The 23,315-nt window shown below is 42.0% G+C and overlaps 1 protein-coding gene across 1 annotated transcript in view; it reads right to left on the bottom strand.

Moving 5' to 3' along the window:
• Window positions 1–1,681: 1,681 nt before the first annotated feature.
• GABBR2 (gamma-aminobutyric acid type B receptor subunit 2) overlaps window positions 1,682–23,315 on the bottom strand; it is a 280,931-nt gene continuing 259,297 nt past the window's right edge. Inside the window, exon 17 of the mRNA XM_078781075.1 lies at window positions 1,682–3,596. Within this exon, the coding sequence (XP_078637201.1) occupies window positions 3,413–3,596 (184 nt within the window). The 3' untranslated portion in view covers window positions 1,682–3,412. The remainder of the gene's footprint in view (window positions 3,597–23,315) is intronic.

The following is a 23,315-nucleotide window of genomic DNA, read 5'->3' as shown; positions in this document are numbered from 1 at the left end:
CCTTGAGGGCGCCTTTGTACAGCTTCGGCTGTGTGACTGTATTTGCCATCCGCACGGGATTCTGGTCTCGATTGGACCTCGTTCTGGCGATCGCTAGAGCGAATCAATTTCGTCTCGAAGCCGGGAATAAGAGACATTGGGGAATGTTCGTGTTTCACTCACTTGGAGCACAGTGAGTTAAATATTACAAAACTGATGGTACCATCATAGGACATATTGATTGTACTTTTAAATACTATTATTGTTGTACGGTTATTCTTGTGTGATCTTAATACAATATTTGTTTGTGAGTAACAATTGGGGTGGCTTCTCCCTCGATCTTTGACATACAGAATAACACATTTTTCTGCCGTGACTCCTCTCGGGGCTCGGAGGTACACCGTGACCAGGGGGTCGGGGAGGAGCACGTAACACTTTACTTGTATTTTACTTGTACTTATAGGGTCAAAAGCTCATGGAAGTGATGTCACATCAGTCACATATACAGACAAAAGACATTATACAGAGAAATTTGACAACTCAAGACTCGACTTCAGATAAACACAACTTTGGGGAAAGTGAGGCAACTTTTCCTGGGTACTCTGGATTGTGATGGCACCATCTAGTGACGTCACTCTGTAGTCAGCAGTGGAAATGATGGAGCCCCATTTCCATCAACTCCTCTCCCACCTCTCTCCCCAAGGGATGCCAACGCATGGGGTTTATCAGAGTGCCATTTTATAAATGCTGGGCATCAAGCAAGGAAGTAGCACATACGTAATTGCTTGATGTAAGAAAGTACTGTATGTGCATTTGTATGCCTCTGTCGACGAAGTCGCCGGAGGCATTATGTTTTCAGGTTGTCTGTCCGGCTGTCCGTCCCGTGATAGGTTTTTGTTACCGCGATAACTTGAGAACAGCTGAAGGGATCTTAGTCAAACTTGGTGCAGGTGTGTATAATGAGGTAAAGATGAAATGATTGGGTTTTGGGATCACGAGGTCAAAGGCCAAAGGTCAGAGGTCATGTTAGGTAAAAAAAATCCTGTTACCACGATAACTTGTGAAGCAGTGATGGAATTCTGCCCAAATTTGGTACAGTTATGTAGAATGATGTAAAGATGAACTGATTAGATTTTGGGGTCATGAAGTCAAAGGTCAAAGTCTGTAATACGTCTATAACTTGAGAACGGCTGACGTGAACTAATTCCAACTTGGTACAGATATGTATAATGATGTAAAGATTAACTGATTAGATTTTGGGGTCCTGAAGTCAAAGGCGAAAGGTCATGTCAAGTAAAAATATGATAACTTATGAACAGCTGAAGGGATTTAAATTAAAACTTGGTAAAGGTATGTATAATGATGTAAACATGAGCTGAATAAAATTTGGGGTCAAGAGGTCAAAGGTGAGAGGTCATGCCAGGTAAAAATTTGGTAACTTGAGAACAGCTGAATGAATTTAAATCAAACTTGGTACAAGTATTACAATGATGTAATAATATAGGCTGAGGCATATCGGTCGACGTCGTGACGTCGAAGAGTGCCGTTCTAGTTGTCTTTGTATGACTGGAACAGGGATGGGTTTGAACCGCCGATTTCCCAGACTCAGAATGGACGCTTCATCCACAATGTGACCGAGATGTCATGAAACGTAACAAATATTTTCCCCCAAATCCCTGAAGTTCAAAAACAACACGGTTTTCATTCACAAATCATTCGTGTTTTCATTCTGTGCAGAGTGGTGTGAGCGCACAGACACACAAGTGCGTTTCAAAATTACATTATTAAAGATATATTTGTGCAAGGTTTGTGCCAAAGGGGGATTAAAAAAAGAAACACCAAAGCGGATACAATCCAATGACTTGTGTAAAACATTTTTTTAAATGGAAAGACAACATTTTCCACCTCTCACTACCCCCTTGCCGACACATTCGTTGTGGAGCATTACAAAGCAGGTTTTGCAAATCATGTAAGTGCACACCTCAAAAGACCAAGTAGGGTTGCCTTCAGTGCAACAGGACCGCTTTTCTTGTGCGATGGAAGCCAGTTTTATTACCCAGAAAAAGAGTTGCCATGAAATATAGCACGCCGACAAAAGTTTATGAAACATATCCTCACTGTGAGTTTTCAGTGCAATGAATAAAATCTTAAAAGCAAGTGTACATTTCAGGGTCGTTTAGTGTTTCAAAGAAACCCACGAATATTGTGGTTTACAAACAAATTTAAAAAAGGAGCTTGATGACGTGACTATACAAGGATAGAGCCCATTACGTCATGCATAAAAGCAACATTTCACCGGGTAAGAACGTGGGTTAGTAACAAGTAAAACTATCTCAAAACGATGAGGGACGAGTGCCCAAATTCTCCCCAACTCACAATTCATCCTCTCCCTCTCTAACCACAATTCCCAATCGCCTCATTCCCCTTCCGCATTCACTGCTTACTAGAGCGCTGTGCAGAAAACAAGGTGCATAGCAAAACATCAACTTCACGTTGGTCTATTGCCTCATTTTAACTGCGTGTCCGCCAACTACATGGGAATTTGGGGATGTACACACAGAGTTATTACACAAAGCTGTGAGTGACATTCTAGTATAGTCTCTTGAATAAATCAAGGGTGCGTCATCGTCTCACACCCTATTCGTGTCCGCCTTTGGGAGTCTGCTCGTCTACCTGGACATGGCCTTTATGGAAAAGCCATGGTGGCTCCAGGCATGGTTCCAAGCCAGAGGACCCCCATAAAAGTCTGACGAATGCACACTTTTCTCTTACTTCCAGGGAACTGAAGGTCTCTCTGTTAAGTTAACAATGACGATAAATTATTGCTGCTTTCACAACATAGGTGGTGCACTAAAGTTGTAGTGCATGTTGTCACGCTGGAATGAAAATGAATTTAGACTCAAAAACCACCAACGATGTGAAAGCTGTTTGTGTCGTCATTAGGACTGACAACGAAAGTGAATAACTTTACTAACTTTTTTTGCAAGTGTTATCAAAAAAGATAAACTAGTGAACACATCCTCACTGTAATGCCTATAGAGAGTTTGCATTGGATGGAAATGGATCAATTTCCTTATTTGAAATGGGAACAGGAAACGTGGCACTTAAAGATCATTTCCAAGATGGAGGAATCGTGTCTTCGCTTGAGGTCTGTGCTGGGATAATGAGGAAAAGTTATTTTCAACAAAAACGTGATGCATCCTCCTCAAAATGTAATACATTCACCTTCATTCTTTGCACAACTTATCATTGGGCAAGTCTTTTTTTGTACCTCCGAGAAAGTGTCTCAAACGTAGATGTCCTCCTGAAGAGGTTCCATCATCCATGGTCATCTTCCTTTTGAGGACGCGGCCATTTTCATACCACATTTCGTTATCTTTCTCACACAACACTTTGACCTCCTTCGCAAGTCAAAAGTCACGAGCACCTTTCATCACAGGCCTGTCACCATGACTTGTAGAGGTTGTGGCGGAGGTGCTTTCCCGGAAGCCAAAGGTTCATGCTGGTGAAGGCTCTGCGTCGAACAAGGTGCAGACTCGCTGACATCAACCCCTCCCACGGTTGGGAAATAGGCATGGTGTAGGATCGGTAGCTGGATTGACAAGCGCCGTCGGCACCTGCAACAGGCAGAGGATGGTGCGATATTTCGGCCATAACAAGCACATAATTTGGACAAATTGATTCACTAACTTTCACGACCTTTTTTTCTATTTCATACTGTCTTGGGCCTGTTCATACAGGACATGCAGATCACAAGGACATGAAAATAAATCAGTATACTTCTAAAAAGGGCAATAATAGACAAAAGTTAAAAATCAACACAATTTATGGGATTTGAATCTAAGACCACAGAAATACAAGTTGAGCACTTACATCGGAATGCTCTACATGTCCTTCAATCACAATGGACATTAATTGCTTGATGTTTTGTATAAATAATCGAGGCTCATGGAAAAGCAAGGTGACAGAGGGTATAAATAAATTTTAGTGACAATGTAACAGTGGGAAGATAGTTTGATAATCAAGCAAGGTAATGAGATAATACCAAAACAGGAATGAGGGAGTGAGAGGGGAAGGAAAGAGATTGACCTGCAAGTAAGAGGGTTCAGTTTTCTAGGGATAATGAGTGTCGGGATAAAATGAGATTATGGAACACCACTTGTTTAAAACCTTGGAGGGAGGAATGATTGAATAGTTTCTAAAAAGCAGTCTCACAAGTGGGAGAAAACAGAGCAAAGTAGACCACCTCATACAAGCAGAGGCGGTATCAAGGGTGTGCATCTCGCGCAATTACACAGGGCCCCCAGATGACAAGGGGCCCCACAAGACCAATCTTGGTTCAAAAAAATGTTTTCCTCTAACGTTTAACGAGACAGGAGCTCAGGTGACAGGATTACCAAAATTAACTTTTTGTTGCACAAGCGGCATATCAGAACCAGCAAATGGTCCTTGTTCAAGCACATGTGCAGGGGTGTGATCCATTACCAATCAGCTTGTAGAGCGCTCGCCAAGTGGCTTAAGCACTCAAGCAAGCACTGCATTTGAAACGGTTGACAAGGAATGGCTGGCTATCGGCAAGCGATAGCAAGCTGATTGTTAATGGAACAACCCAGGATCAGCTTTTTGTGAGGGTTTGTGTTTACGGCTGGCGGTGTCAGGTGAGATTCAGAGGTTTTTTTTTGTATACTGAATCGAGGCTCGTGAAAGAGCTAACATTAACTTCACAAACAAATCGACCAGACAAACAAAATACACAAAAAGAGGGAGCGGAAGACAAGATGGGGAGAAAAGGGGAAGCACACACACACAACATCCGAGAGCAGTGAGATGTGTGGAAGGGAGAGGGTCCGGGGGGAGGAGGCGTGGGAAGGGGGGGGGGGGGGGGGAAGGGAAGTATAAAGCACAAGGACACCAAGGACTTCCAGGACAAAAGTTGGTATTTCAAAAAGTGGAATTGGGGTGAAATTAGCGGGGGTAGAAAAGATCAAGGTTTTGGATGGGGGAAGATAAGAGATGGTGGTGAACAGCTGTTTTAAAGACTTGGAGGGTGGAGTGGGATTGAAGAGAGTGAGGGAGTTTGTTCCAGAGGCGGGAGAAAAGAGGAATGAAGGAGTGAAGGTGAGCAGAGAGTCTTGATTTTGGCAGTTTAACCAAAAGAGGGTTGCAGGCAGATCTTGTGCGACCTGTAGGAATATTTGCGGGACAGAGCCCAGAGAGAGCTGGGGGGGGGGGGGCAAGGCCAGAGAGGAGTCGGTAGAAGACGGAAAGACCACCAACCTGCCTGCGGTGAGTGAGTGAGAGGCCCTTGGAGTTAGCTTCATCGCGGGAGATTCCAATGATTCTGAATGCTTTGGTTTCAACAGCGTGAAGGCGAGCTAGGTGTGAGGCAGGAGCACCAGCCCAGAGGGGAGAGCAGTATTCCATTGAGCTGCGGATGAAAGCCTTGTATGTGGTGAGGAGCTCAGGTGTGCCAAGGAAGGACTTCGCACGACGGAGGATGCCCAGTCGGCGACTGGCTTTGGAGGCCAGATTTGAAATGTGGTTTTTCCAGGAAAGATCATGGCAGATAGTGAGACCCAAAAGCTTGAGTGACAGAACTTCTTGGAGAGGATTATTCAGAAAGTGGATGGGAGGGTTGTCCAGTCGGTCTTTTCGGAGAGACATCGTAAGAGTGTGAGATTTGTCAGGATTGAAAGACATGTTCCACTTGTTTGCCCAGTCTGTGATTTTGTCAAGGTCTGCAGAGAGTGAGGAGGCTGCAGACTGCCGATCTGAGGGATGAGGAATGGAGCGACAGAGAGTAGAGTCGTCAGCAAAGAGATAGAGAGGATTTTCAAGAGAGTCAGAGAGATCATTGATGAAGACCAGAAAAAGTCTGAGAGGTTACCGTTATTCTAATCACATAAAATTATTTAAAATATATCTGCAGGAGAGGTCGGGGGGTGGAGGGGGGGGGGGATCTCTTTATTCTTTTGATTACTGTGAATTATTGTACTATTATTGTTAATTTGATTGTTAATACTAGCAACGGTACCCACCTTATGGGCGGGCTTCAATTGGGAAGCTCAAATGAAAAGGCAAAATATCACAAATTGAAGGCTTTTTTTATTTTAAACGATTCATATAAACATCTGTTGAATCATCAAAATCTAAACAGTACATGGCGCCCATTTTTAAAAAAAGATTGAATTCTGCAAAATGGAAGCGGCCGCGACACGTCTTTCTCAGTCGCACGTTTATGTGTGAAAAGTGCGCGCCGAATCTGTAACACGGAAGCGGCCGCTTCACCTGTTTCTCAGTTGCTTTGCACATGCTATCATGTTACTTCGGAGCCACGCGTTTATATAGGAAGAGTTCATCAGGAGTCGATCTACTCTCTCCTGGTACGTAGAATAAACAACATTTGTAGAATTTCAACAAAAGCCACATCACTGTTCATATCAGTAAATATTATTCCATCGTGTTTAGAAAAATTGGAAAATTGAAAACTTGGAAAAATTGGAAAAACAATATAGCCTATTTTACTCCAGGGGTTCCCAGAATTACCCACCCAAAATATATGTGCGATCGGTTGAGCCGTTTTTGTGGTACCTTCGAACGGACAGACAGACGGATGGGCATTTGGTGCATTATAGTAAGATTATTTTGTAATACTGTAATGTTAATATTATTATTAGGCTATTATCATTATTCTTATTACTTTTTTATTTGAATTGCCTTGGAAAAATGCCACGATAAGGTGGAACAACGGTCAAGCTGCTATGTATACACCTTCTCGGGGGGGGGGGGGGGGGGTGTGATGGGCAATATAGCATGGGAATTCCTTGGATTTTTTTACCCTTGGCAAGTGTAGTTGGTTGAGATTGCACAAGTAACGAACGAATATATGGACGTCAGAAAAACAGACTGTCGACGAACACCAAATTGGGTATTTTAGTGCGATATCTCTGGCAGGGCTCACAGAGGCCCCACTGGACCATTATTGCATTTTGCATTGGGCCCCCAAATGACTATGGCTGCCTCTGCATACAAGGCTGCATTTACAAGCTGCTCATACAAGCTTGCCATTCTGAAAAAGAAAAAAGAGTTGAGGTATGTGTTAAGCCTGGATTTTAGGAGTTCAACCAGAAGGGGGTTACTGGAACAACACGTACACATGTTGGAGCTGATTGGAAGGGTTGGATGACTGAGAGAGCAGAGGGAGTAAAACCCAAGGAGAGCAGCTAAAAATAAATCTCTTTTCTATAAATACTTCATTTGATAGCTATTTCTTTGAATATTCAATGATTTCTGTTGTTGCCTGGGAATTTTCTTTGATGCCCAGGAATTTTCCTTCCCAAATTTTGAATGCCAGTAAAAATAAGATTGTATCTTTGGCTGTCAACTACTGCAGTGCACCTTGCAGCATACACACATGTAAATAGTTTACATATTCCAGTTGCATAATTAGTAAATTCTAGACACAGGAAACCAGCCAGTCAAAGAAGAGCCACTGCTCTTCCATGACGTGACCAAAAGCAAACACCGATCAGAGAAGTGAAACCCCTTCCACCACCTGCAATCTCCATCCCCCAAAAAGATTTAATTTGAGTTTTAAGGCGAGAGTAAACCAAATTGAGTGCTATTAGAATGCAAAGAAATCACTCAAGGGTGATTTAATTATTCACTCTTTCTTTGCACAAATAAACTTTTCTTTCTGTTCATTTGATATTCATTCCCTTCCTCAAATATTAACACCATCACCCTCCCATGATCTACTTCTTGCATCTGTGAAAGCCTGACATCGGTGATTAGAATGTATGGTTCCATGAGAAACAAATAATGAAATCCATTTATTTATACGTACAGAATATGAGCAACCTTTATGAGCAAATTTATACGTACAGATTAGGGCTAGACATGCACTAGCACTCCAAGGAACAGCGAAATGCACTTCGAATAAGTAATCCTGGGTTGCAAAAGAGAACAAAGCAAAACAATTGAGGCATTGAATAGTTCCATGTAGTTTCTCTGATTTATCGCCAGCAAAGGTGGATGGAGGTTATGTTTTCACCCCTGTCTGTTTGTCTGTTTGTGAACAATATATCTCAAAAAGTTGTGGACGGATTCGGATGAAATTTGGCAAAGAGGTAGCGTACGTGACGAGGACGAAATGACGATTTTGGTGAAGATGCGGATCCGCCTACCAGAATTCTTTAAGTGATTCTTCACCATTGGGAGATGGGGCCAACAACGATAAATAGCAGCATATCTCAACAAGTTGTGGACGGATTTGGACGAAACCTGGTGGACCGGTTGGGTGTCTGACAAGGACTAATCGTTTCGATTTTGATGACGATCTGAATATGGATTCGGCTACAAGAATTATTTAATTTTTAAGTGATTCCGCACCATTGAGAGATCGGGTGAAAAGCGATACATAACATGATATTTTAAAAAGTTATGGACGAGTTATGAATAAACTTGGTGGATGAGTTGGTTCGGTGACAAGAACAAGCCGATTCGATTTTGGTTCAGGTCCGAATCCAGATCCGGCCTGTCAGTGGCATACAAAACGTAAACCGTTCAGCAGGCGGAGATATGCTCTCTGCTGAGTACAGTTCTCATTTTTACTGCATTCCCTGCTGTCCCACTGAAACTCTGCAATTCCCTGATGCTGTCAGGTGCCTACTGGACTGTGCATTCTATATCCAAGCTGTAGCATCTCCAAATTAAACTGCCCTCTGAGAATACAGGAACCAACAAGAGGATGCACTCTAGGAATTCATACAAGTTCACCATTCTGAACAACTTTGAGCTCACCATGTTTTAATTATTTTTTTTGGTATACAAGATCGAGGCTCGTGAAAGAGCTAACCAATCACATAAAAGGACAAACGGACACACAAAGCGTACAATAAAGGGAGCGAGAGACAAGATGGGGAGAGAGAGGGAAGCACACAAGTACAACAGCAGAGAACAGGGACAACGGAAGATCCGTGGGAGGGAGAGGGCTTGGGGGGGGGGGGGGGAGGAGGCATAGGAAGGCGGGAGAGGGGGGTGGTTCAAGGTTTAAAACACATGGACACTGCTCGAACTTCCAGGAAAGAAAGAAGTCGGGATTTCAAAAAAGTGGATCTGGGGTGAATTAGCGGGGGTAGAAAAGATCAAGGTTTTGGATGGGGGAAGATAAGAGATGGTGGTGAACAGCTGTTTTAAAGACCTGGAGGGAGGAGTGTGATTGAAGAGAGTGAGGGAGTTTGTTCCAGAGGCGGGAGTAAAGAGGAATGAAAGAGTGAAGGTGAGCAGTGAGTCTTGATTATGGCAATTTCACCAGAAGAGAGTTGCTGGCAGATCTTGTGCAACCTGTAGGAATATTTGGGGGGCAGAGCAGAGATAGAGCTGGGGGAGCTAGGCCGGAGAGGAGTCGGTAGAAGACAGAAAGACCACCAACCTGAATGCGGTGAGTAAGTGAAAGGCCCTCGCAGTTAGCTTCATCGCGGGAGATTCCAATGATTCTGAAATTTTTGAAAGAGGTTGTCAATTTCATTTCCATCAACTGTGACCACCAAAGATACAATTGGAACTACAGAGATCATAGAACATCTTACCATGAAGAAAAAGTCTTGTCTTGAGAAAAAGGACATCGGAAGGGTCTTTTAAACTGTTGCTTTGTATTTCCGAGCATGACCTATGTTTCCAATGAGCCACGATTTTGTCTGAATGTCGATATTCCCAAACACAGAGCACGAGCCACACATTTGAATGGCCGGGATGGCGGAAAAATGGCGAAATGTTTTGTCTAAGTACTGCTGAACTGTGCCAATGGCATTTTTCTCTCCCATTTTTGTGGCGTTCTGCTGAGATCCTTTGCAGTCTCCCATTTATTTAAGGGCTGTTTATTGGGACGTTTCCGCAAAAGATTTCAAAACTCTGCTTTTCATTCATTGAAGACATCTGCTTATGTGGTTTATTTTAAATAGCTGTTCCTGTATATTTACGCTGAGTTTTATTCTGCACTATGATCTGGCATGCTTCACAGGCCAATATGATATTTTTTTGACCAGTTTTAATTATTGTGTTCAATCATTTGTTTCTGGCTCATTTTGCTTTTTGCCTGCTTTTTGCCTGCTTGTTGTCGTACACCTTGCGCTGTTATTTCCTTTATTCCATCGTTATTGGTATATTTGCGGATTTGCGATGCAAACAACATGATGTTATTGAGGAAAAGCATCTCCAATTTAAGATATTTTTGCTTTCTGTTGAAATTGGTCCTTGAAACATTTTCCTTTTACACGTACTCCACGTGCTTCATGAGTGGAATACACCTGATAGTAGAGGACAATCTCAGTTCCCTCCATACTCAATCTATGTTTGATCTTGAATACCTCTTTTGTTAGTCCAGAGTATCGCTTGTTGTGTTCCTGAGCCAGGAAGCACTTCTGAAGCTTTTGTTTTGTTCATATGCACAGCTCTGCCTCATGGTGAGATCAACATCGACTTCTTTTTCAGTAAAGAAGGTGCAAGCACTCTTCCTTTTGGCACCGAGTCTGTCTGCTCCTTGTGATTGCACATACCTAGGCCTGTGAGAGGTCTGTGTCCCTTTTGTTCTCTTTTGAGAGTTCAAGTTCTGTTGAGTACTCTCCACTAATAATGGCTCACCATATTTGTTGGGTATTCTTGGTTATACAACCAGCTTTGTGGTTAATCCCATTGTCCGCTGGGGTCACCAGTGACACTCAAGAGAGGTGTGACAATAAGGTAAGTGTCCACAGTGGTGCACCTTTTTTTTTTGCTGCAGGCTTTCTGCTTGATGCCCACATTGCTGTTGAAGGCTAGTGATGATCTGCGTTGATGGACAGGTATAATAATGGATTAAGTCAACAGGACGTTGACTGAGGTATGCTAACTGCTGTGGGAAGCGAGGGGAAGCTGACATTTAGGGCATTATCTCTTCGTTGTGGATTAACACTCGAAACATCAGCTTTCCCTTTCTTCCCATGGCAGTTGGCATACCTTAATAAACATTATGTTGGTTTCATCCATTGCTTCTCCTTGCCGCCTCTCCTAACCTCAAATGACTGCTTGTTTGTAAGATCAGATGTTTTGTGTCCTTCCAGACACACAACCCACAGATCAATAAAATGCATTTCAATGTGCTTGTCGTCCCTCCATTAACTTCAACACTGTCATCCATGAGAGTTAAGCGTCAATATTGTTTTGAGTGTAGAAATGGAAGAACTTCACTAATATCTATTAACATCTATCCATAATCAAATACAAATATGGAATGTGACTTCAAATAATTGATTTATCATCGTGAACAAATGTTTTCTGATTTTTACCACTCTACCCAAAAATTACCTGAAATGAGAGTAAGGAGTCGATTTCACACGCAGAACTTTTACACGTCAATTGAGTGCACAAATTGTGGGTTTCTGTGCCAGAGGCACTGCATTAAGCAGCGTCCATTCAATAACCTGATCAGGTGCATGGAAATGCGAGCCACCTGTCATAGTTCAATACTAGGTGTCACACAGTGAGCTCAACAGATGTAGAAATCACCAGTGGAGCAGAAGAGTAAATGCTCGATTCACCTCGATTTTCAGTGCGAATGCAGGCCTTGAAAGCATGGCATTATGATCCTTTTGGATTATTGGGTTTAAAGGGAGAGGCATGAACCGTCTGTGCTGCAACTGTTGCGAACAACTAGTAAAAACCCCACAACAAACTGAACAGATTTTTAGTTTTTCAAATACAATTGTGCTTTTTTTGTTTTGTATACAGAGTCGAGAGACATGTTTGTGGGGTTTTCATACACATACACAGACACATACACACACACACATACACATACACACAGACACACACACACACACACACACACACACGTAATGCTGATAAAATTATGAAAAAACTAACTAGCAAGGACCTGCGGAAATTCCACGTCATGTAAAATGTGACTTAAGGTCTTCCACCTCGTCTCCAACCCCAAGTCCTCAACCGCACCACCAAACTTTCAATCAGACCTTAAATTACACCGTCTAGAGTCTAGACCAATTACACCGCATAGATGGCGCTGTTCACGATTGTATAAATTAAAATCAGTAATTTTTTTCGTCAATTCCGGTAGTGTTGTGTGCCGTAACTTTATTCTGATGGTTCCATTTTCAATCATCGCCGAGAGCCTACTTCCACTAGTTTTAAGTTGTTTCCCTTCATATGATTTCCTGGGAAATTCTCAAAATGGTGTTTTCATATGCATCTGCTTTACGCACTTCATATTCTTCTTTTTTTTGTATACAAAGTCGAGGCTCATGTATGAGCTAAAACATACATACATACATACACACATAAAAAACACACACACATAAAAAACACACACACACAAAAACATATACACACACACATACAAACATACACATACATACACACATACAAACATACACATACATACACACGTATACATACATACATACATACATACATACACACATACAAAAACATACACACATATTATATATATATATATATATATATATATATATATATATATATATATATATATATATATATATACTAGCTTGGCTCGGCTCGCTGCGCTCGCGTCACCACGCATCGTGACTGAAGACCGTGCTTGATTTAGCTGAGGATAATGACTGTACCTGAGTTGCTGTGTTGTCATGATTTACACCTATCAGAATACAAACAATTATTTTACACAAATTTATTTGTCGTGTTTGTGATATTACATTTTTATAGGCAATTTAGGTTGAATATATATATTTTTTTAAATAAAAGAACCCCTCAGCACATACTTACAGAAGGGGTATGTGCAGACTGGAAGTTTTGGACGATTACACCTCACCACCACGAAATTCAAAACACCTCACCACCACATCATTAAAAACACCTCACAGCCATAAAACACGTAATAAAAACACCTCACAGCCATAAAACACGTAATAAAAACACCTCACAGCTACGAAATTAAAAACACCTCACCACCACGTCATTTAAAAACACCTCACCACCAAGTAATTCAAAACACCTCAACACCACGTAATTCAAAACACCTCACCACCAAGTAATTAAAACACCTCACCACCACATAATTAAAAACACCTCACCAGCACATAATTAAAAACACCTCACCACCACATAATTAAAAACACCTCACAGCCATAAAACACGTAATAAAAACACCTCACCACCAAGTAATTAAAAACACGTCACCACCACGAAATTAAAAACACCTCACAGCCATAAAACACGTAATAAAAACACCTCACCACCAAGTAATTAAAAACACCTCACCACCACGAAATTGAAAACACCTCACAGCCATAAAACACGTAACGTAATAAGAACACCTCACTACCACAAAATTAAAAACACCTCACAGCCATAAAACACGTAATAAAAACACCTCACAGCCATAAAACACGTAATAAAAACACCTCACAGCCATAAAACACGTAATAAAAACACCTCACAGCCATAAAACACGTAATAAAAACACCTCACTACCACGAAATTAAAAACACCTCACAGCCATAAAACACGTAATAAAAACACCTCACTACCACGAAAATAAAAACACCTCACAGCCATAAAACACGTAATAAAAACACCTCACTACCACGAAAATAAAAACACCTCACAGCCATAAAACACGTAATAAAAACACCTCACTACCACGAAAATAAAAACACCTCACAGCCATAAAACACGTAATAAAAACACCTCACAGCCATAAAACACGTAATAAAAACACCTCACTACCACGAAATTAAAAACACCTCACAGCCATAAAACACGTAATAAAAACACCTCACTACCACGAAAATAAAAACATCTCACAGCCATAAAACACGTAATAAAAACACCTCACTACCACAAAATTAAAAACACCTCACAGCCATAAAACACGTAATAAAAACACCTCACTACCACGAAAATAAAACACCTCACAGCCATAAAACACGTAATAAAAACACCTCACAGCCACGAAATTAAAAACACCTCACAGCCATAAAACACGTAATAAAAACACGTCACCACCACGAAATTAAAAACACCTCACAGCCATAAAACACGTAATAAAAACACGTCACCACCACAAAATTAAAAACACCTCACAGCCATAAAACACGTAATAAAAACACGTCACCACCACGAAATTAAAAACACCTCACAGCCATAAAACACGTAATAAAAACACGTCACCACCACAAAATTAAAAACACGTCACCACCACGAAATTAAAAACACCTCACAGCCATAAAACACGTACTAAAAACACCTCACCACCACAAAATTAAAAACACGTCACCACCACGAAATTAAAAACACCTCACAGCCATAAAACACGTAATAAAAACACCTCACAGCCACGAAATTAAAAACACGTCACCACCACGAAATTAAAAACACCTCACAGCCATAAAACACGAAATAAAAACACGTCACCACAACGAAATTAAAAACACCTCTCAGCCATAAAACACGTAATAAAAACACCTCACAGCCACGAAATTAAAAACACGTCACCACCACGAAATTAAAAACACCTCACAGCCATAAAACACGTAATAAAAACACGTCACCACCACGAAATTAAAAACACCTCAGACATAAAATACGTAATAAAAACACCTCACCACGACGAAATTAAAAACACCTCTCAGCCATAAAACACGTAATAAAAACACCTTACAGCCACGAAATTAAAAACACGTCACCACCACGAAATTAAAAACACCTCACAGCCATAAAACACGTAATAAAAACACTTCACAGCCACGAAATTAAAAACACCTCACCACCACGTCATTTAAAAACACCTCACCACCAAGTAATTCAAAACACCTCACCACCACGTAATTATAAATACCTCACAACTACGTAATTATAAATACCTCACCACCACATAATTCAAAACACCTCACCACCACGTAATTCAAGACACCTCACCACCATGTGATTTAAAAACACCTCACCACCACATAATTCAAAATACCTCACCACCATGTGATTTAAAAACACCTCACCACCATGTGATTTAAAAACACCTCACCACCATGTGATTTAAAAACACCTCACCACCATGTGATTTAAAACACCTCACCAACACGTCATTTAAAAACACCTCACCACCACATAATTCAAAATACCTCACCACCATGTGATTTAAAAACACCTCACCACCATGTGATTTAAAACACCTCACCAACACGTAATTATAAATACCTCACAACTACGTAATTATAAATACCTCACCACCACATAATTCAAAACACCTCACCACCACGTAATTCAAGACATCTCACCACCATGTGATTTAAAAACACCTCACCACCACATAATTCAAAATACCTCACCACCATGTGATTTAAAAACACCTCACCACCATGTGATTTAAAAACACCTCACCACCATGTGATTTAAAAACACCTCACCACCATGTGATTTAAAACACCTCACCAACACGTCATTTAAAAACACCTCACCACCACATAATTCAAAATACCTCACCACCATGTGATTTAAAAACACCTCACCACCATGTGATTTAAAAACACCTCACCACCATGTGATTTAAAACACCTCACCAACACGTCATTTAAAAACACCTCACCACCACATAATTCAAAATACCTCACCACCACGTGATTCAAAACCACCGCAACGTTATTAAAAACACTTCACAACCACGGAAACAAAAGTTTGAGGGAGTCGTTAAGTGACAACACAGACACTGCCCAGATGTGTAGATATCTATCTATAATTCCAGTAATCTCTGTCTGTCTGTCTGTACGTCTGTACGTTTGTTTGTCTGTGACCGCTGTTTCTCGACAACCACGGGTCCGATATACTTTTAACTTGCCAGGTATATTGCTGGGGACCCGAGGATGTGCCTTTTCAAGTTTTCATATTAATCGGACAATTACTTACCGAGCTATGTCCAAAAAACGATTCAACCAATCAGAGAGCAGCGAACTATCGCGTGTGCCGAACGTGGCGGGCACACTCTGCCTCGGATGGCACATTTGAGAGCGTATTCATTTATTTCACGTTTGCAAACTATGTTGGCGTTAAACTATGTTTTACAACTAATAAAAACGAATTTGCGATTCATTCGCTTTCCTGCGCGTTTGTGCACGGGATGGCGATTTCTTTACCAAACTCCGGAAGCCGTTCGCTTTGGACCAAACCATTGCATGTAAATAGAGGGGGGGGATTGTCACCACTCGCAAGCCGTTCGCTTTGGACCAAACCATTTCATGTAAATAGAGGGGGGGGGATATAATTTTAGATATAGATATAGTACGGGCATGCCCTAGTATGGATAAATGTCTGTACCCGAGTTGCCGTTTTGTCATGGTTTAAACCAATCATAATTCAAACAATTATTTTGCACAAATGTATTTGTAATATACGTGATATCACATTTTATAAACAATTTAAATTGAAAACTTAAGTTGGAAAAAATAATTTTCCCCCCAAAAATTCCAAAAATAAAAATAAAAAAAATGTCGAAGATTTTTCAAAAGAAATACCCTTAGGACATACCGACGGGAGAGATATGTGCATACCAGAAGTTTGGTACGATTTCACAAAAGTTTGAGAAAGTAGTGCAGTGACAACACAGGACAACACAACACAGACACTGCACAGATATATATATATATATATATATATATATATATATATATATATATATATATATATATATATATATATATATATATATATATATACAGTCAGGTGAAAAAGTAAGTACACCCCATGTAAGGTTTTGACTTTTTCAACATATTTCAAGGTGAGGGAGCAAGGCCAGAGAGGAGTCGGTGGAAGACAGAAAGATCACCTACCTGCCTGCGGTGAGAGAGAGAAAGGCCCTCAGAATCAGCTTCATCGCGGGAGATTTCAATGATTCTGAATGCTTTGGTTTCAATCGCATGAAGCCGAGCTGGGTGTGAGACAGGAGCACCAGCCCAGAGGGGAGAGCAGTATTCTATTGAGCTGCAGATGAAAGTTTTGCATGTGGTGAGGAGCTTACAAGTGCCCAGAAAGGACTACGCACGACGGAGGATGCCCAGTCGGCGACTGGCTTTGGAGGCCAGCTTGGAATGTGGTTTTCCCAGGAAAGATCATGGCAGATAGTGAGACCCAAGAGCTTGAGTGACAGAACCTCTTCAAGAGGATTGTTCAGAAAGTAGATCGGAGGGTGTCCAGACAGTCTTTTCGGAGAAACAAAGTGAGAGTGTGCGATTTGTCAGGATTGAAAGACATGTTCTACTTATTTGACCAGTTTGTGATATTGTTCCGGTCTGCAGGGAGTGAAGAGGCTCCTGCCTGCCAATCTGAGGGTTGGGATATGGAGCGGCAGAGAGTGGAGTCATCAGCAAATAGATAGAGAGGATTTTCCAGAGAGTCGGAGAGATCATTGATGGAGACCAGAAAAAGCACAGGGCCCAGAACACTACCTTGGGGAACTCCAGCCTGAACAGGAAGGGGAGAAGAGAGAATTCCATTCAGGGCCACACGTTGACTGCGACCAGAAAGGACGTCTGCAAGCCATGCATGAAGGTTTCCATGGATACCATAGGAGGAGAGTTTGGTGAGCAGAGCTGGGTGCCAGACCGTATCGAAGGCACGTGATATGTCAAGGGAGACAGCTCTGATTTCCTGTTTGGCATTGAGGACCTCAATCCATTGTTGAGACAGCAGAAGCAGCATGTCCAGAGTAGAATGACCTGATCTGAATCCAAATTGATGATCCGAGATCAAGCCATTGGAGAAGAGGAAGGATTTGATGTCAGAAGCGATAGTTTACAACTAAAATGCCTACCAGTCGGCCGTATTTGATTGCCTTGTGAAACAAAATGATGTGCCTACGTATACCATCACATATCGTCTTTGTACAAAGTATGAACAAAATCGGTCCATACATGTCTGAGATATGGTTGTGGATAGACAAACAGACGAGACACAATCCACAAGCCCCCGTTTTGGACTATGTCCAAACAGGGTCTAATAAAAGTACAATGGGGGTGGTGTATAAGGGTGAATCTTCGATTTCACAAGTAAAAAACAAATGGACCCAAATACAATACCACCTCACCTGGCGAGGGGAGTAGTAGTAGTAGTAGTAGTAGTAATAATGATAATAATTCCCTCAGAAGGACCACATTAGGCCCATCAAGCAGGTGCAATGGTTGCCAACGTATGGTTGTTTGTCTGTGCTCTATCCTTTTTAAATGCTGAGTTCAAACAATGAAATAGCACGTACTATAAAGTGGGGTGAAATTGAACACTTTTTGAAGTATTTTACAATTTTGAAGAACTTAAACTACATGTGTGATGTGTGGTATTACCGGATTTAAAATCCCCTCCAGGGTGTGTCCTTTCCAACACCCAAATTTGGTGATCACCAGATTTGGGGTTTATGGTTCTTTTTTTGATATTCAGGCATTCAAAGTCACCTCGTGCTTGGGGCGTGTTTGAACACCTACCGATTCACCAGATTTGATCACCTACCAAGTGATGATATTCAAAGTCTTGCCATAATTGGGAGGAGGGCTTTGAACTGTTTCGGAGATTTAAAAAAATTAAGGCAAATTTCTGCGAAAAACATCCGAATGAACCTTGTAACAAGTGTTCAAAGTCATTCCGGCGTTCAAAGTCACCTTTACGGTATCTTTACGGTTCAAGTCTTTGGTATGATTGATTGGGGTCTGAAACACCAACGTCCAAGACTCAGAACAGATGCTCCAATAATCTAATCATTATACAACAACATGCATTTTACAACATGCATTTTAAAGGCCATTTTCCCTGCTAGAGCGGGGGTTAGCCTTGCGGTCACCATGACAATCTTCTCCATTTTGCCCTATTTTCTGCATCTCTCCTTGCTAACCCTCTTGCCCGCATTTCTTCTTCCACCATCTTTAGCCAAGTCTTTCTCGGTCTTCCCCGTCCTCTACTTCCTTCTACATCAATTTCCATCACTCTTCTCAACCAGTCACTTTCATCCTTCCTCAACACATGACCAAACCATCTCAGCCTGTTCCTCTTCACAGCATCAATCACAGGCAATATTCCCATCATCTTTCGCAATTCATCATTTGTCTTCCTCTCTCTCAACGATACTCCGCACATCCATCGAACCATTCGCATTTCCACCCTTTCCAGCCTTCGTTGCTGCTCTAAGTTCATTACCCATGTCTTGCTCCCATAAATCATAACACTTCTCACACATGCAGCATACACCTTTCCCTTCAGCTTCAGTGACACTCTCCTCCTCATCAGCACGCCACTCAGTTCCAGAAACTTCTTCCAGGTACATCTCACTCGAGCAACCGTTGCCGAGTCTGATCCACCTTCTCCATTCAGCATGTCTCCGAGGTAGCAAAATGTTTTCACACCTTCCAGCTTCACGCCGTCTCCAAGATCCAACTCAACATTTCCTCCATCTGCAGCTCCCTCTGTGCACACCTTACATTTGAATGTAGCTGCCACACTGGTAAATGACCCTCTCAGACCACTACATTTTTGATGAACTCACTCAGCGCACATTGTACATTGAATGGAGTTCACTCCGACACCCTTCCTGCACACAGCACACGGCCACTTCCCAGTTCTTTCCACCTCACCACATGCTTTACCACTTGCCATCACCTTCGTCTTTCTGATATTCACCTTCAGACCTTTTGTCTCCATACATTCCTTCCACTTGTTCATCTTTTCCTTCAGTCCATCCATACTTTCCGCAATCAACACCAGATCATCTGCATACAACAACTCCCACGGTAAACCCTCCTTTACGTTCTGAGCCAGCACCTCCATCACAGCTACAAATAGTAGTGGACTTAGTACCGACCCCTGATGCACTCCCACCTTCACCTCAAACTCACCACTGTTCCCGTCCTTCGTCCTTACAGCTGTGCGCGCTCTTTTGTACATTGCCATCACTACTCTGATCAACCATTCCTCCACTCCTAACTTCCTCAATGCCCATGTCAATACTTTGCGTCGAATGCTTTCTCCAGATCAACAAACCCAAAAAACACTTTTTTTTTTTTTTTTTTTTTTTTTTTTTTTTTTTTTTTTTTTTTTTTTTTTTTTTTTTTTTTTTTTTTTTTTTTTTTTTTTTTTTTTTTTTTTTTTTTTTTTTTTTTTGTATACAAGGTCGAGGCTCGTGAAAGAGCGAACATTAATCACACAGAAAGACAAACCGACACATAAAACATATAACATAGGGAGCGGTAGACAAGATGGGGAGAGAGGGGGAAGGACACTTCTTCCTCTTCTCCATGTACTTCTCCTGCAACTGCCTCACAATGAAAAGCGCATCTGTCGTTCTTCTTCCTGGCATAAATCCAAACTGCATTTCGTCGATCTTCACTTTCTTCCTTATCCTCCTCTCCAACACCCTTTCCAATACCTTCATTCCATGCTCCAATAACTTTATCGCTCGGTACGAGCCACACTCCAGAGGGTCACCTTTCCCCTTGTATAGAGGGACGAGAGTACTCGGTTCCCAATCCACTGGAATGCGGCCTTCTTTCACCACCAGATTACAGATCTCTGTCATTCTCTTCACACCCCAACTTCCTGCTGCCTTCAACATATCTCCCACAACTCCCGTTGGCCCTCCCGCTTTTCCACTCTTCATTGCTTTTATCGCTTCCTCAACTTCCTTCTCAGTTATCTTCTCTGCCGGTCCTAAAACTGGGTTACTCTCTATGTTGCCATCCCATTCATTCTCTGTATTCAACAGCATTTCCATATATCTTTTCCATCTTCCTTTAATTCCATCTGGGTCGACAACGATTTGTCCCACTTCATCCTTCAAGCAACTCACCCCCATCACGTCACACCTCTCTTTCGCTATGTGCTTTGCAATCCTGAATACTGCTTTCTGACCCTCTTCCGAATCCAAGCGTTCTCCGATCATTTTCCTACATGCCTCCTGCGCCTTTGCTACCTCTTTCTTTGCAGCCTTCCTGGCTGCCTTATAACTTTCATGCTCTGCTGTTTCTGCTCCTGTACCCTTCGCCTTCTGCCACTCCTTGAACTTCTTCCTCTTCTCATCAATCCTCTTTCCAACTTCATAATCCCACCACCATGTTTCCGAGTGCCTCGGTGGTCCTTTTGTCCATCCACATACCTCACCAACGGCTCCCAACAGACTAGCTTTCATTGACATCCAACCACTTTCAAGCTCAACCACATCATCCTCTACCCTACTCAGCCTCTCTTTTAATGCCTCCCTTACTGTCACCTCTTTCAACCTCCACACCTTCATTCTTGGTTGGTACTTCACCCGCCGAGCTCTCCTCGCACCTTTCACCCTTATGTCGCAGACAACCAAGTGGTGCTGTGAAACAGCCTCCTCCACCGGGATCACCTTTGTGTCCCGGAGGTGCCCCCTATCTCGCCTACGCACCATCAGGTAGTCAACGGTTGTCGTCGACCCACCTGACGTGTATGTAACAAGTTTATTATCCTCTTTCTGGAACTGAGTATTACAAATCAACAAATCAGCTCCATCAGCAAACTCCAAAATCCTTTCACCTTCTCCATTTCTCACACCATATCCGTAACCCCCATGAACTCCCTCAAAACCATCCATACTCCTTCCCACATGTCCATTCAGGTCTCCGCCCACCACAACAACTTCTTCATCTTTCACATTCATCAACTTCCACTAATCATTATAACACTGAGTCCAAATAAATAAAGATACATTCGTAAAGAAAAAAAAAATCTTATTTGGACGACCAGCACCTGCTTCACAACTGGATGATTTAACGTCATGGTGAATTATTTTCTGCTCCTTTCTTGATCCTTCACATACAAATGGTGCTGTTCAAAAGCGTTGAATTGCAAAATGGGAAATAAACCTCCATATCAGACTACGTTCTCAGCAAATTAGCCATATTGTGCACGAGCCATCGTTAGTTTACCTCTCATGCGATTTGCCACATCAATTTCAAGGAGCAATATTAGAGTGTCTAATGGTGTGCTGCTTGTACAGTGTGTTGAGTGGGAATTCGATAAAATTCCTAAAACATTTATTGGCATCAAAGAATGGCCTTCTCCTGTATTAGTTCCTTGTGAGGGTATTATCAACAACATCATCATCATCATCTACATCTACTACTACTACTACTACTACTACTACTACTACTACTAACTACTACTACTACACGCCACGCCACGCCACGCCATTTTGCTGCTCCTCGAGCCGTGCTATTTTCGACATTTCCATCTCACCCTCTTCCGTTTCCGTTTGTATTTTTGGTTTATTTGGGTTATTTGAACCGAGTTGGTTCATTTTGTTACTTTACTTTGACGTCCCGTTTGAGTTATTAGCCCTTTGTGTTCGGGCCTAGCCACGGCCGCACCCGTGTGGGACTAGATTTGCCGCGCCCGATTTGTGGCGTATCACAAACTGTTTGACTTCCTTGTTTTTGCTTAATGACCCTTGACTTTCTGTGCTAAATTTGCATAGTTTTGGCGATTAAGCCGATAAGTTATTTGCTCAACGCGTGTTTGTTTATCCTTTTGAGCAAATCATTAGCATACCGGTCCGGTCGTGCTAAAATAAGCAGAAGCTCGCGAACGAGCTCATTGATATTTTTTTTTTCCATTTTCATTTGACGGGAAATATACCGTTAATAGCAATCATGCCTCTGGATGGTACGTGGGCAAAAATGGCCGCCACTACCTCTGGTGCAGGTGGGAACCGCCCTGCCCACCCGTTTAAGGCGTTAACAAGGAAGCACGGGGTGAAATGCGAGTTGGGACAAATCACCCAAATAGAGGCCTATGTGAATGCACTCGCTAGTGTGGTTGATCCAGCAACGATAGTTGCAGCCTCGAAAATGTATGGACAAGCTGTGTTCTTTCTAAACTCAGAGGCTGCAGCAAACAAAGCCATTGAGAAAGGGATTAGTGTGGGAGGACTCTTTGTACAAGTCGAGCCGCTCTCAAGTCTTGGTACAAGGATAATTATATCTAATATACCCCCTTACGTGCCTGACAATGTCGTGGTGCCTTTCCTGGAACGACTGGGAGTGTTGAGATCACCCATCAAGCCTGTGTCTTTGGGCTGTCATGAGCCCTCCCTACAACATGTCTGGTCTTTTAAAAGACAAGTATCCATTGAATTGGGAAAGGAGGCTGAATGTGAGGGGTCGTTTGTTATTCCTTTTGACGGAAAGAATTACAGGGTGTTTTATATGACAAACGAACCCCGTTGTTTTGTATGCAAAGCGAAGGATCACAGGAGAGCAGACTGCCCCACCATCATTAAAGAAGTTGCAGCTCCTCAACGTCCAGAT

The sequence above is a fragment of the Myxine glutinosa genome, chromosome 6 (genome assembly GCF_964187855.1).
Source record: "Myxine glutinosa chromosome 6, kmMyxGlut1.1, whole genome shotgun sequence".
Taxonomy (NCBI): domain Eukaryota; kingdom Metazoa; phylum Chordata; class Myxini; order Myxiniformes; family Myxinidae; genus Myxine; species Myxine glutinosa.
This window is presented reverse-complemented; position numbering and strand designations above follow the sequence as displayed.